Source organism: Cyanistes caeruleus, chromosome 6 (assembly GCF_971803275.1).
Source record: "Cyanistes caeruleus chromosome 6, bCyaCae1.hap1.1, whole genome shotgun sequence".
Taxonomy (NCBI): Eukaryota; Metazoa; Chordata; class Aves; order Passeriformes; family Paridae; genus Cyanistes; species Cyanistes caeruleus.
Window position 1 is genome coordinate 42,619,334 of NC_141706.1, and position 11,450 is coordinate 42,630,783.

General features: G+C 35.2%; 1 protein-coding gene across 6 annotated transcripts in view; it reads left to right on the forward strand.

Annotated features, from left to right (window-relative positions):
- Positions 1-10,813, forward strand: part of AKAP6 (A-kinase anchoring protein 6) — a 258,048-nt gene extending 247,235 nt beyond the window's left edge. For 3 of the 6 annotated variants that reach the window (XM_023929184.2, XM_086894836.1, XM_086894839.1), the window contains one exon: positions 1,301-10,813. In XM_023929184.2, the coding sequence (XP_023784952.2) occupies positions 1,301-4,726 (3,426 nt within the window). In that variant the 3' untranslated portion in view covers positions 4,727-10,813. The remainder of the gene's footprint in view (positions 1-1,300) is intronic. The other 3 variants (XM_086894837.1, XM_086894838.1, XM_023929183.2) reach the window with 2 other exon arrangements.
- Positions 10,814-11,450: the final 637 nt, after the last annotated feature.

Sequence of the window (11,450 nt, forward strand, 5' to 3'; positions counted from 1 at the left end):
AGAGAGTTTCCAGCTGAGAATCGAAGTCGGAAGTACGTGCCTTTCCCTGCACAATTAACCTTGGCTGAGTCTTGATGAATCTAAGTCAGCAACTAAGTTGTTCAGAACTGCACTTCATTGGACTACAGCTTCATTTTTTCTGCTTTATATTTGCTGGGATTTGCTCTTGCTGTTTGGCGTGATGTCAATGCTGTATTTGAAAAACATCACTTGCTCAAAGAAAATTAGAGAAAGCAAGAGATCAGAGTTGAAAGGTTTCTTGGAAGGAGTGTTTATGTTTCTGGATACAGTGATCACTGTTCAGCTGTTCAGATGATTTAAACTAAACAATTCTATATTTGTGAACAGTTCTATTACTTGTAAGCAGAGCCTTCTCTAATATGGAGGCCTCTTGGTAAATAGAAAAATAAAGTGAAATTAATTTGTGCTCAACTCCCAGATCAGGAACCATTTCAGTCTTATTTTCAAGGGCTTAAAATGTTTTGGTACTGTTGTCTGCTTGAGAAATCACACCTGAGTGAGAAAAGTTATCAAAATGTTCTTCCTCTTCCACACATGTTTCTGGACAGAACAATTCTTGTTATGTTCTGAGTCATAATAACAAACATTACTGGAAAGTTACCAATCTTTAAAAAGGAAAATTAAGTTCCTCTCACTTATTTATCAGTCCTTTTCCAGAGAAAGGTATCAGGGCAGGCATTATTTGAAATTCATTTAGTTCTTGATCTTTCAGCTGAACATTAACATTCATTAGTCTTGCTTACTGGTCATTTATACTGCCTTTAGTATCAAGTAAAGAATAAATACAAATTCTGACAAAATTCATCAAGACTTGTGATCTGTTGTTTTAAGACTGACTACACAGAACTTTGGTATAAACATTTCAAAAATCCTTTCATAAATCCTTTACATCTTAACTTAAGCAGGCTAAGAAAGATTTTCGTAATCCAACATAATTTCATGGTTTTTACTAACATACTCCTGTGTGATTCTAAGTTAAAATTTATTATATGTAAAGTGACTAATCACAATTAATATATTTTAAAGTCAAATTTCTGTATTATATTTTGACAGAAAATAAGAAGAAAAAAGTAAAAAGTCTAAGAAATTTTTCAAAATGTAATAGGTTTAATTTTAATTGATCATTTTAATAGCACACAAGATGTAACAAAATTAAAAGCCTATTAGTGATCATTGTTCCAAAAATGCACTTTACTTCCATTAACTCACATGATTTTAGTGGAAGCACATTTAAAGTACAGCTGTAAATATTTTTAATCTTTGACTTTCTCTTTTACAGGAGCCTCTAAATGTTATTGATCCCAGTTTGATGGATCTAAATGGTCCAAGTGAAGATGCACTAGAATGGGATGAAACTGACATAAGTAATAAGCTCATCAGTATTCACGAAGACTTAAGTGATCCTGATCAGGAGCTCAACAAGGATGATCTAAACCAGAAACCTGCTTCAGAAGAATGTGGTGATAATGATGTGAATGAAGATGAAAGTATCAATAATCATGGAAGTCCTCTTTATTGCCCCAACATTACTTCCCCTACAAATCCTCACATCTATCAGGTCTATAGTCTTCATAATATTGAATTATCAGAGAAAAAACATATGCCTTTTTTGAAAAAAACATCCAGACTCTCCAGTGTAATGCAGTCTAACATTTTAAACAAAAGTCTCAGTAAAGACTCATCATTTTCATCTACCAAATCCCTGCCAGATCTAATAGGAGGTACCACACTGGGGAAATCATATAACTGCATGTATCAGAGTGGAAACATAAGCAGGCATTCTGAGAGTGAGAGTGGGATAGTGAGTGAATGTGATACAGAAACTACAAATAATTCGGAAATTTTTTTGCTGAATGATATTGAAAGCAGTCAGAGTAATCCTGAAATTGGGCATGTGGAAAGCCAAGTGGATAATGTAATACAACCAAACCTAAAGCAAGATGAAGAAGATCATACTAGTCTTTCAGATGATTTCCAATTGGGTCCTTCTGCATGTTGTGGAAGTGAAAATGATGAGGATTTGGACAGCATTACTAAATCTAACCCTGGTTGTCTAGAAGAATTGCAAGGAAAACATGATGTGTTTACATTTTATGATTACTCATATCTTCAGGGCTCCAAATTCAAATTACCAGTAATAATGAAACAATCACAGATTGAAAAAACACATACAGAGGGTAGGTTGTTTCAGGACTTTTGTTTTGACAAAATATCTGGTAAATCTGAACGTAAGTCTGGAGAGTCACAACCAGATGGATTTATTCATGATCATACTCTGGCAAGTATCTGTGGAGAATCAGATCCCAATTCCTCTAAATCTGCAGAAACTGTAAGAAAATTACCTGTTACAGAGAATACAAGACAGGTTTCAACTTTATCTCATAGTTCTTCTTTAGAATCTCTGTCTGTAGTAGGTGATTTGTTCAGCTCAGGTATTTTTAAAAGTGGAGATGGTCTTCAGCGAAGTGCCTCCTTGGAGAGCTGGCTGACTTCCTACAAAAGCAACGAAGATCTTTTTAGTCATCACGGCTCTGGAGACATAAGTGCAAGCAGTGATTCTGTTGGAGAGCTCAGTAAAAGGACATTAGATCTTTTGAATCGCTTAGAGAATATCCAGAGTCCCTCCGATCAAAAAATAAAGCGCAGCATCTCTGATATAACACTCCAAAGTAGCTCTCAAAAAATGTCTTTTACTGGACAGCTGTCTCTGGATATTGCATCTTCAATCAATGAAGATTCAGCAGCTTCTCTCACTGAACTCAGCAGCAGCGAGGATCTTTCTCTCTGCTCTGAAGACATTGTACTACACAGAAATAAAATACCAGATTCAAATGCATCATTTAGAAAACATCTTAATAGATCTGTAGCTGATGAGAGCGATGTCAATGTCAGCATGATTGTTAATGTCTCCTGCACTTCTGCTTGTACTGATGATGAAGATGACAGTGATTTGCTTTCAAGTTCCACCCTTACCTTAACTGAGGAAGAGCTAGGTATCAAAGATGAAGATGACGACTCCAGTATAGCAACTGATGAGGATATTTATGAAGAATGCAATTTAATTTCAGGACTTGATTATATAAAAAATGAGCTCCAAACTTGGATTAGACCAAAATTTTCCTTGACAAGGGAGAAAAGAAAAAGTAACCTCAGTGATGAAATTCAGCGCAGTAAAGAAGTTAGTAATGAGACATCAAAAGCCACAGATACATTAAGCATTGAAACACTATTGAATGGTTCAGTACAGAAAATATCAGAAAATAATGGCAATAGTAAGAATATACCATGTGATCGTGAAAAAGGAACAAAGAGTCACCCAATGAAACACATCTCTCAGGTTGTGAAGGATCAGCTTGTGGATGATATGGAGAATGGCAATGTCGAAAATACTCTCAGCAGCCAAAAGGAAGGTCTTGTTAGAGTAGCAGCAACCCCCAAAACCCATGCATCACTTGATGTCAGAGAAGCTGAAAATGACTGTGGTGTCTGTGAAGCATTTACAGACAGTTCAGATGATTCACACATGGATGGCAAGGAGACAGTTCTGTCCTCAGCTGGATCCAGGAACTCTCCAAGAGAATGTCAAAGTCATCTTCAGCCTGATCATCACTCTGTCACTTCCTCTCCTGCAAAAAAGCCTTGCCTTGAATCTTCCTCAGAAATTAGTTCTGTAGGCATAGAAGATACAGCTTTACAGCCATCCTTACCTAGTGGTCAACAACATAGAATAAACATTACTGAAAAATTTCCCGATTGTTGTGCAGCCTTGAAATCCAGTGAAGCAGAATGCAACTCATCAGCCAATGGTCTTGACTTGTGCTGTAACTGTGAATCTGCTGATTTTGATAAAAAAAACATGGAAGATGGCTCAGTACACAATTTTGTTAGGGAGATAATAGACATGGCATCAACAGCTTTGAAAAGTAAGTCACAGCCTGAGTGTGAGTCATCTGGTCCAGCTTCATTAGCACAGATCAAGGAAAAAGTGTTAGAACACTCTCACAGACCCATCCAGCTAAGAAAAGGGGACTTCTATTCCTATCTTTCACTTTCTTCTCATGATAGTGACTGTGGAGAGGTAATCAAATACATAGAGGAAAAGAGCAGCACTCCTGTGCCACAGGACTTCACAGATGAGAGAGAAGATATTGAATGCTTCTTTGAAGCCTGTCCAGAGGAAGAACGGGTTGAGCAGCAGCAGCTTGCTGTTTCTAATGGTTCTTCTGAAGCACAAGTTGAGCAGCAGCAACCTATTTCTAACACTATTTCTGAAACATCTGCAGAGTCACTAGGTGAAATGACTCCAAAGTCATTAGAAGTTAAAACTTCCTCTGAAGGTAGGGATTTATCTTTCTTATGTGGGGAAAACAATGATATAAATATTCAAGATACTAGCAAAAAATGTGCATCAAGTAATTTGAAAAATGCTGATGATGATTTGCTGTTTTCAGATGGACAAAATGAAAGGTTGGAAAAGAATTCTCCAGACGTTAACATCAAAAAGAGTAGTGCAGGAAAATCACCTGGAGCAGAAGAGAAAAAAGGATGTGTTGCTGCTTCTGAAGAGGCTTCAGCTACAGAGTTTCAGATAAAGCCTGGCCATTCACAGAAAAAGGATGGTTTGCATCAGAACAGAAAAACTCTTATTTGTGAAGAAAATCTCCTGAAACTTCATAAGGAAAGACATATAAATATGCACAGATAGAATGTAACCCTCTCCAGGCACATAGATTATTCTAAAAACAGGTATGTACTCTACAAGTTGCACTTTTTTTTTACTATTTTTTTTTTAACTTTTTTTTTACAACTTTTTTTTTTGTACAATGAAAGGAGATGAATCGTCAGCCAGGGCTTCTGTTTCATGATAGTGCTATATAATTTGTTTCAGTTACACTATAATCCCAGTTTACATGCCACTAGCCAACAAATACAGTGAATACTAATTGCTTTTTGCCCTTTGGCTTTGCACTGATTGGAGCTGCTCCCTTCTGGAACAAGTCTGCTATCTTGCAGAACCTGGGAATTCTTCAAACATATTACATCAGCCTCCTTTCCCTCCTCAGCTGAGGGACCCAGAAAACATCTCTGCTCATTGATGCCTTTCTCTGCAGTCAGCTGGTCTTAGAAGGGGTTCAAAAGCACTTGATAAAGCTGAACTTCCAGCTCTACAAGAACCAGTGTGTTTAACTAGTGAGTTGGAGTTCTACAATGTTTCTAGACAAACCATAAAGAATGGCTAAGCAGACTGGAGAATAGAGTGATAATAAGTCATCTCCTGATGTCAGTTTACCATGACTTTAATTCAGGAAGCCATTATTAGGAACAAAATTATTACAACATAGCATTAGGCCAAAAGCTGAGGTTTCCAAAACAACAGATCTTTACAACATCATGAAAGTAAATAATATGAGGGTAATGGAGATGGAAACTGATAGTCACCCAGCAGTATTTCATTTTTATTTTTTGGTAAGCATTTTGAAACGTGAATATGATGGTCAAACCTAAGGTAACAGGTGGTCCTATCTCTACCAATGTTTGAAAGTGCTTCAGATCTGGAATTTCTGACCTCACATAAATGTGGAAAAATTTAATAACAGAAGAGGATCTACAAAGCAACTTTTGGATCAGTTCCTAGCCTGCAGCACTGCTGATTTCAGTCTCACTAGTTTGGTGACCCAAAAGCCAGCACAGCTCTATCAAATGCCATTATTCTTTGGAAACACTCCTCCAGCAGACCACAGACAGAGCAACTCCAAATGCCAATCCAATTCCAAATGCTGCTGTTTGCCAGAAGCTGTAGCAAGGGAATTTCCAATAAAACACAAGGCTAAGCCTGGGACAGGTTTCCTTGAGAAGTTCTCGAATCTCTATCTGTGGAGATTTTCAAAATTCAAGTGGATGTGGCCCTGAATAATCTTTTCTACCATTGAAAACAGCCTTCCTTTTAAAAGGAGGTTGAACCAGTTAATGTTCAAGTTTCCTTCCAACCTAAGTTATGTTGCAATTCAATGGTATTGCCAGGAGAAAAGGCTGTAATTCATTACTGCCCATGGAAAACTTTAGTACTCTCCTATGGCAAACTATGCACCTGTAGCAAAGGATCTCATTTGATTTAAACAAAATAAATTTCTTTGCTGCTCTTAGAGATCTAACTTCCTCATTTTAGATTTTGTTATATTTCTAAGCTTTGGGTTTTCCATTTATTGGTGGTTTGCCTAGCATTCCCACATTCACATATATATCTAGCAAAGCCTTTAAGTTGTTGCAGCAGTAGTCTACAGCTTGCTGCTATCTCAACACATCTCTATTTGACTAATGTGTCATCTTGGAAACATCATAGCAAAAAGAATATTTCTGGAATATTTCTGGCTTTGAAATAGGCTATCATGACCTGCTGATTGCCTGCTAGGTTACTACTTGGACACATCCAAAAAACTGGAGAATGAAAATCAATTATGAATTACAAAACTCATAGATGTTTTTATGTATTCTAGAATTAAATTAAATCGATTATGTGTATATAGAAATCTCCATTTGGATATTGACATGACAACAAAGTCTGAGACTGTTAACTGAAACTGATGTAAACATAAGCTTTCCAAGTTATTGTTTTACTACTTTTCTTATTTTTCACTCATTTTTATAGTATTATTTTGAGGAAGAGTACTCGCTGTAGTGAGTGCGATTTTATCCTTGTTCTCATTCTTTCCCTGATGAAGATAATGACATGTCTTTTCAATTTATTAGTACTTCTGCTCTGAGGATCTCAAAATACTGCATAAACTTACCTCACTCTTCAGAACTTTATAGTTACTTCCATGGTAGCCAGGTTTTTTTTTCTTTAAGACTGGAAATGAAAATATGCAGTTTGTGTGACATCTAAGATTGGACATAGAGGATAAATAAATGCCCCATGATGCAATAAAATATAATGCAGAATCTTCATGCAACAGCTTAATAGGGTTATGTTATAGCTTCCACTTTTGCCTATGGGCTGACAAATTATTTTAGGAGAACAAAGCCCTTCACACACTACATTCCCACTTTTTATATGTAGGAAGATACACTGGTTCTTAACTTGTACACATAGCATTACCTCCATGGAAACTATGTACTGTATTATTCCCAGTAGTAAAGTTCTAGAATACGTCCAGTTTATCTCTGACATACCAAAAATGAAAATATGAGCTGCTAGGTTTGGTTTCACTAAAGTCTGAGCTCCCTTCCCCCATTCACAAGCTTGATGCTTTAACTTCATCTCTCATGCTATGGGGAATGAATTACAGAAGCAATCTATCCTAATTTGTTAACTTATTCAAATAACAGTTATTATACTTAACTATGCTAAAGATTATCTTTTTGGTGGCAGATTGTTTATTTTTTGATGAGGCTAATTACTGATTTTCCAAAGGTAATTTACATTTATTACTAATACATCTTTTAAAATGTGACAGATAAATGTTGTTCCCATAAGTGTATTATGAAAAAAGTTACTATTTAAAAACACATTATTTAATTTGAAGGATAAATGGCAAACACCATTATTTTTCCTGAAGCACCTGTGCTGTAAGCTCATTTAAATGTGTAATTCCATGTGTAGCTGCAATACTTAGAAAAAAAATCTATACTATATGTGTACCTTAAAAGCCTACTGAGAATTCAAAGCTGAAAAATGCATGGTTTCAAATGTAGGTTGATTTTGTACTGTTTTAGTATTTACCTTGGCTGTACAAGAGAATAAAACTAATAGTGAATAAATATTTTTGTCAAATGTTGCAATCCTGTTGTTTAACAGTGTGCTACAAAAAACCAAAACCAAACCAACAACAAAAAACAAACAAGCAAGCAAAAACCTACAACAAAACCAAAACCAAAATAAAAAGACCATTGTGGGAAAATGATAACAATTCTATGGGCAGGCTAAAAAATATCTCTGCCAGCACTAACTAGTGTTTCAGATGAGCCACACGCAGTTCTTCAACAGAGGTGCTCCTAAAGCTGTGCTGATTTTATTTCCCAGTTAGGGGTCACCTTGGAAGATCTATCTGTACATGAGATCATGCAATCTGCTGTCCCTGTGACCCATGACTCACCAATGGGATGGGAACTTCGAGTTACAAATTCAATATGCATAGAGATCAATACATTCTGGACATTTATGTGTTCTATCCAAAGTCTTTTCTAGAGGATGCCTTAGAATTCAGTGTGTAATTTGTTAGCTCTTACAAGTAAACCCAAAAGCTATTTCCTTACTTCTGTATTTTAAATTTAAGTTTTAACTTAATTTAAGGGAAAAGTAATTTACTTGCACTTAAGAAAACTAAATTGATTTTATCTGACAGTGCTGCAATATTAGATAGAATATTCTGCCACTTACTATCACCAGGAGAAACCCAGCACTGGTGCTCAAAGCGCCTGACTGTTATTTCCTGCTCAGCAATAGATATTTTGTATGACTTTTTCCTTCTTTGTCTCTGTTTTTTTAGCAACAAAACAATGAGAATAATGATCGCTGGCACCTATGAAGGATAGCTTATTTATGTAAAAGTATTTTGAGATCCACAGATAAATGAGGGTACATAAATGCAAAGGACTGTTAGTTATTTATTTACTACAGGAGAACAAAAAAATATGAGTTTACATAATAGTTAGTATATAGTAATTTACTTTTAGAGACTGGAACTACAATAATAATCGAAATCTTTGCTTATCTTCTTTTTTTTTTTTTTCCTAGAGATTTTTATAGGGAAGTAAATATAAAGTTTCTTTATAGAGTTTAAGGCAGTCTGACTTTTCAGCTCCTTACAGTACCTGACTTTAAAAAAAGATAAATAAACAGAGAATCTTGTATTTAAATCTATGAATTACATCATTTTTGAAAAATTTGATCCATCAGTGAGGCCTTTCTTACTCATGCCAGAATTGTAGAAATCTTTTGATACAATCTTCCACTTTATTCAGATCAGTTCTTCATTAATAGTTAAACAGATGGTTGAGCTTTTCGCTATTTTCAAGTAGGAGTATTTTGTGTATAAATGGGGAGGGATGTTACAGGAAAACAGTTACAGGAAAGATCAAAGGAGATGGTAACTGGGTAGATCCAGATATTCCTGCTTAACTTGGAAGGCACATAATGCATGTCTGGAGTGCCTCCTAGGAAATGCCTATGAGATGTACTTTGCACTAATCTTTGAGCTGTATTCTGACAGTTATTTCTTCATAATTCTCATCATAAGCTCATGCTCTTTGCTGAATAGTTTAACCCTAAACTCTGAGCTGGATAATTCTATAGTAGGCAAATTTAACTCATTGCTGGTACTAGAAGTGTCTAAATAGTTATTTACAATTTAAAAATGCAGTGATGATACTGACAATTCTATTCACAGACCACTTCTGTGACAATCTTCTTCTCCATTGAAGTTTCACTATGTATGTTTGCACAAATACTAAAAAATTGGTGGATAGATCTTTTTGTTGCTTGAGTGTTGAAAATTTCCATGTTTTCATTGGTTGGTGCACTTCTGTGTGCTGAAGGTAAGTTCACAGGCACAGATGAGGACAAGATCCAGGGAAAAGGTCCAATGTGATGAATACCATTGTTTCTTTAGAAGCAAAGTCTTTATGAAAATCAGTGACTTTTCTACATCAATTCATTTTTGTACACTAACTTGTACCTCAGGCTGTTAAAATTCATTTTCTGCCTACTGTATGCTTCTGCATTAAAGGCTCTGGCATGTGACCATTTAATGGCTAAATGGCATTATTGTTCTGGAAGACCTATGTTTGGCAAATAAAACTTCATTTTCTGTAACCTTCTATTACTTTTCTGTTTCCTTTTAGAAACTTGGCTGCAATTCAGGTGCAGGTTCATCCTGTAAACCCTGGGATGACCTCCAATTCCATTGTATCACTGCCCTTCATTAAACTGACTCCCAAGATAAATTTTTTTTCCAAATGTGGTTTGTCCATGTTGGCTTTGTGGTTGGGCTGCATAAGCTAGTCCTATTTTAGTGATCATTTTGTTTTGTAGCAAGGCCATTTGCTTTCATATGGATTCCTCTCCCAAGCTACCTCTAATGACCTCCCCTTCCTAAATTGGATGCTCCTGTTCTACTTACCACTGGTCTGTTCTTTAAAGTTCTATAGAATTCACGATCAGTCTGGTTCATCTTTTCAGAATTGTACCTGTCAGTACTCTTCTATTTTATGTAACAAATTTAATATTTATCTGTATAATGCATAAGTTTATTGAAACTATTTTGCTTTTAAAGTGACTATTTTGTTGGATTGCAGCAAAAAGAAGTCATTGGTCCTCCTGATTCAATACATCTAAAAATTAAGCAATTTAAATAAATGGCATTTTATTTATTTAATTTAAAAAATTAATCTATGCAACACTTCAAGAAACAACTACATAGTGTTGTATATTAGAAACTGTTGACATTCTACTGAATTAAGTATAACATTTTGGGTTTTTATGCTTCTTGAGGTGGTAATGAGAAAAAAAGTTTTTAAAAAATGTGTGCCTTGCTGTATTTCTTATACCATTTATTAAAAAGCTGCTTTCACAGTAAAATTATGTTGATTTGAAAGGAGGAAATAGCAAGGTTAAGATGTGTGAATAATTTCTGTATATATGTATAACCAACTGCAAACATTGATGTATAATGACAGTATAAAATGCTTTCATGTTTGTGATGTCCAGTGATGTGGAAATTATAAGCCTTAAAACCATTAGATTGCATGGTAATTAGAATTGGCACAATAAACATAGTTTATTGAGGAAAAAAAACCCAGAATTGGTGATCTGTTTTACCTGCGTTCCAAACACAGAATGCTTTATCAAAATTCCAAAGAATATGGTTTTCTCTGCAAATATTCCCTACAGATACTTGACTCTTTAACTGGTGAAGATTTGTATTATCTAAATCAGAGGTAAAGAACTTTGCCATTAAAGATTTTGTCAGTCTTTTGGGCCAAACAAGGAGACACAAATATTTAGTATCTTATATAGTAATTCATAGCAGAACTTTTCATTGTTTATCAGCAACAGTTTGTTGTCCAATTCTTAAAATTTCATTCATTTACATACTCATGTTGAATAAGCTCTATCTAGACATTCTATATGTTGGCTGTTTTGATGACTTAGATTGTACATTTCAAGTGCTTTTATCTTGTGCTAAAACTATATTGAGTGGCTAAAAAAGGCCAAGCAGCCAGCTTTATAAGTTAACTCTGCAAACATGGCATTCATCTCCTAAAAACACTATTGGGAAGGAATGTCAGGAAATTTAAAAGATAAGCAATGCCCTCTGATGCCGCCTTTAATCATTATATTTCCAACTATATAAATGTTTTTACAAAAAGCTTCAAGATTCCTCTTTTAAAAAATGTACATCAGTTGACAAGCTTTGCTGTAAGCAGAGAGA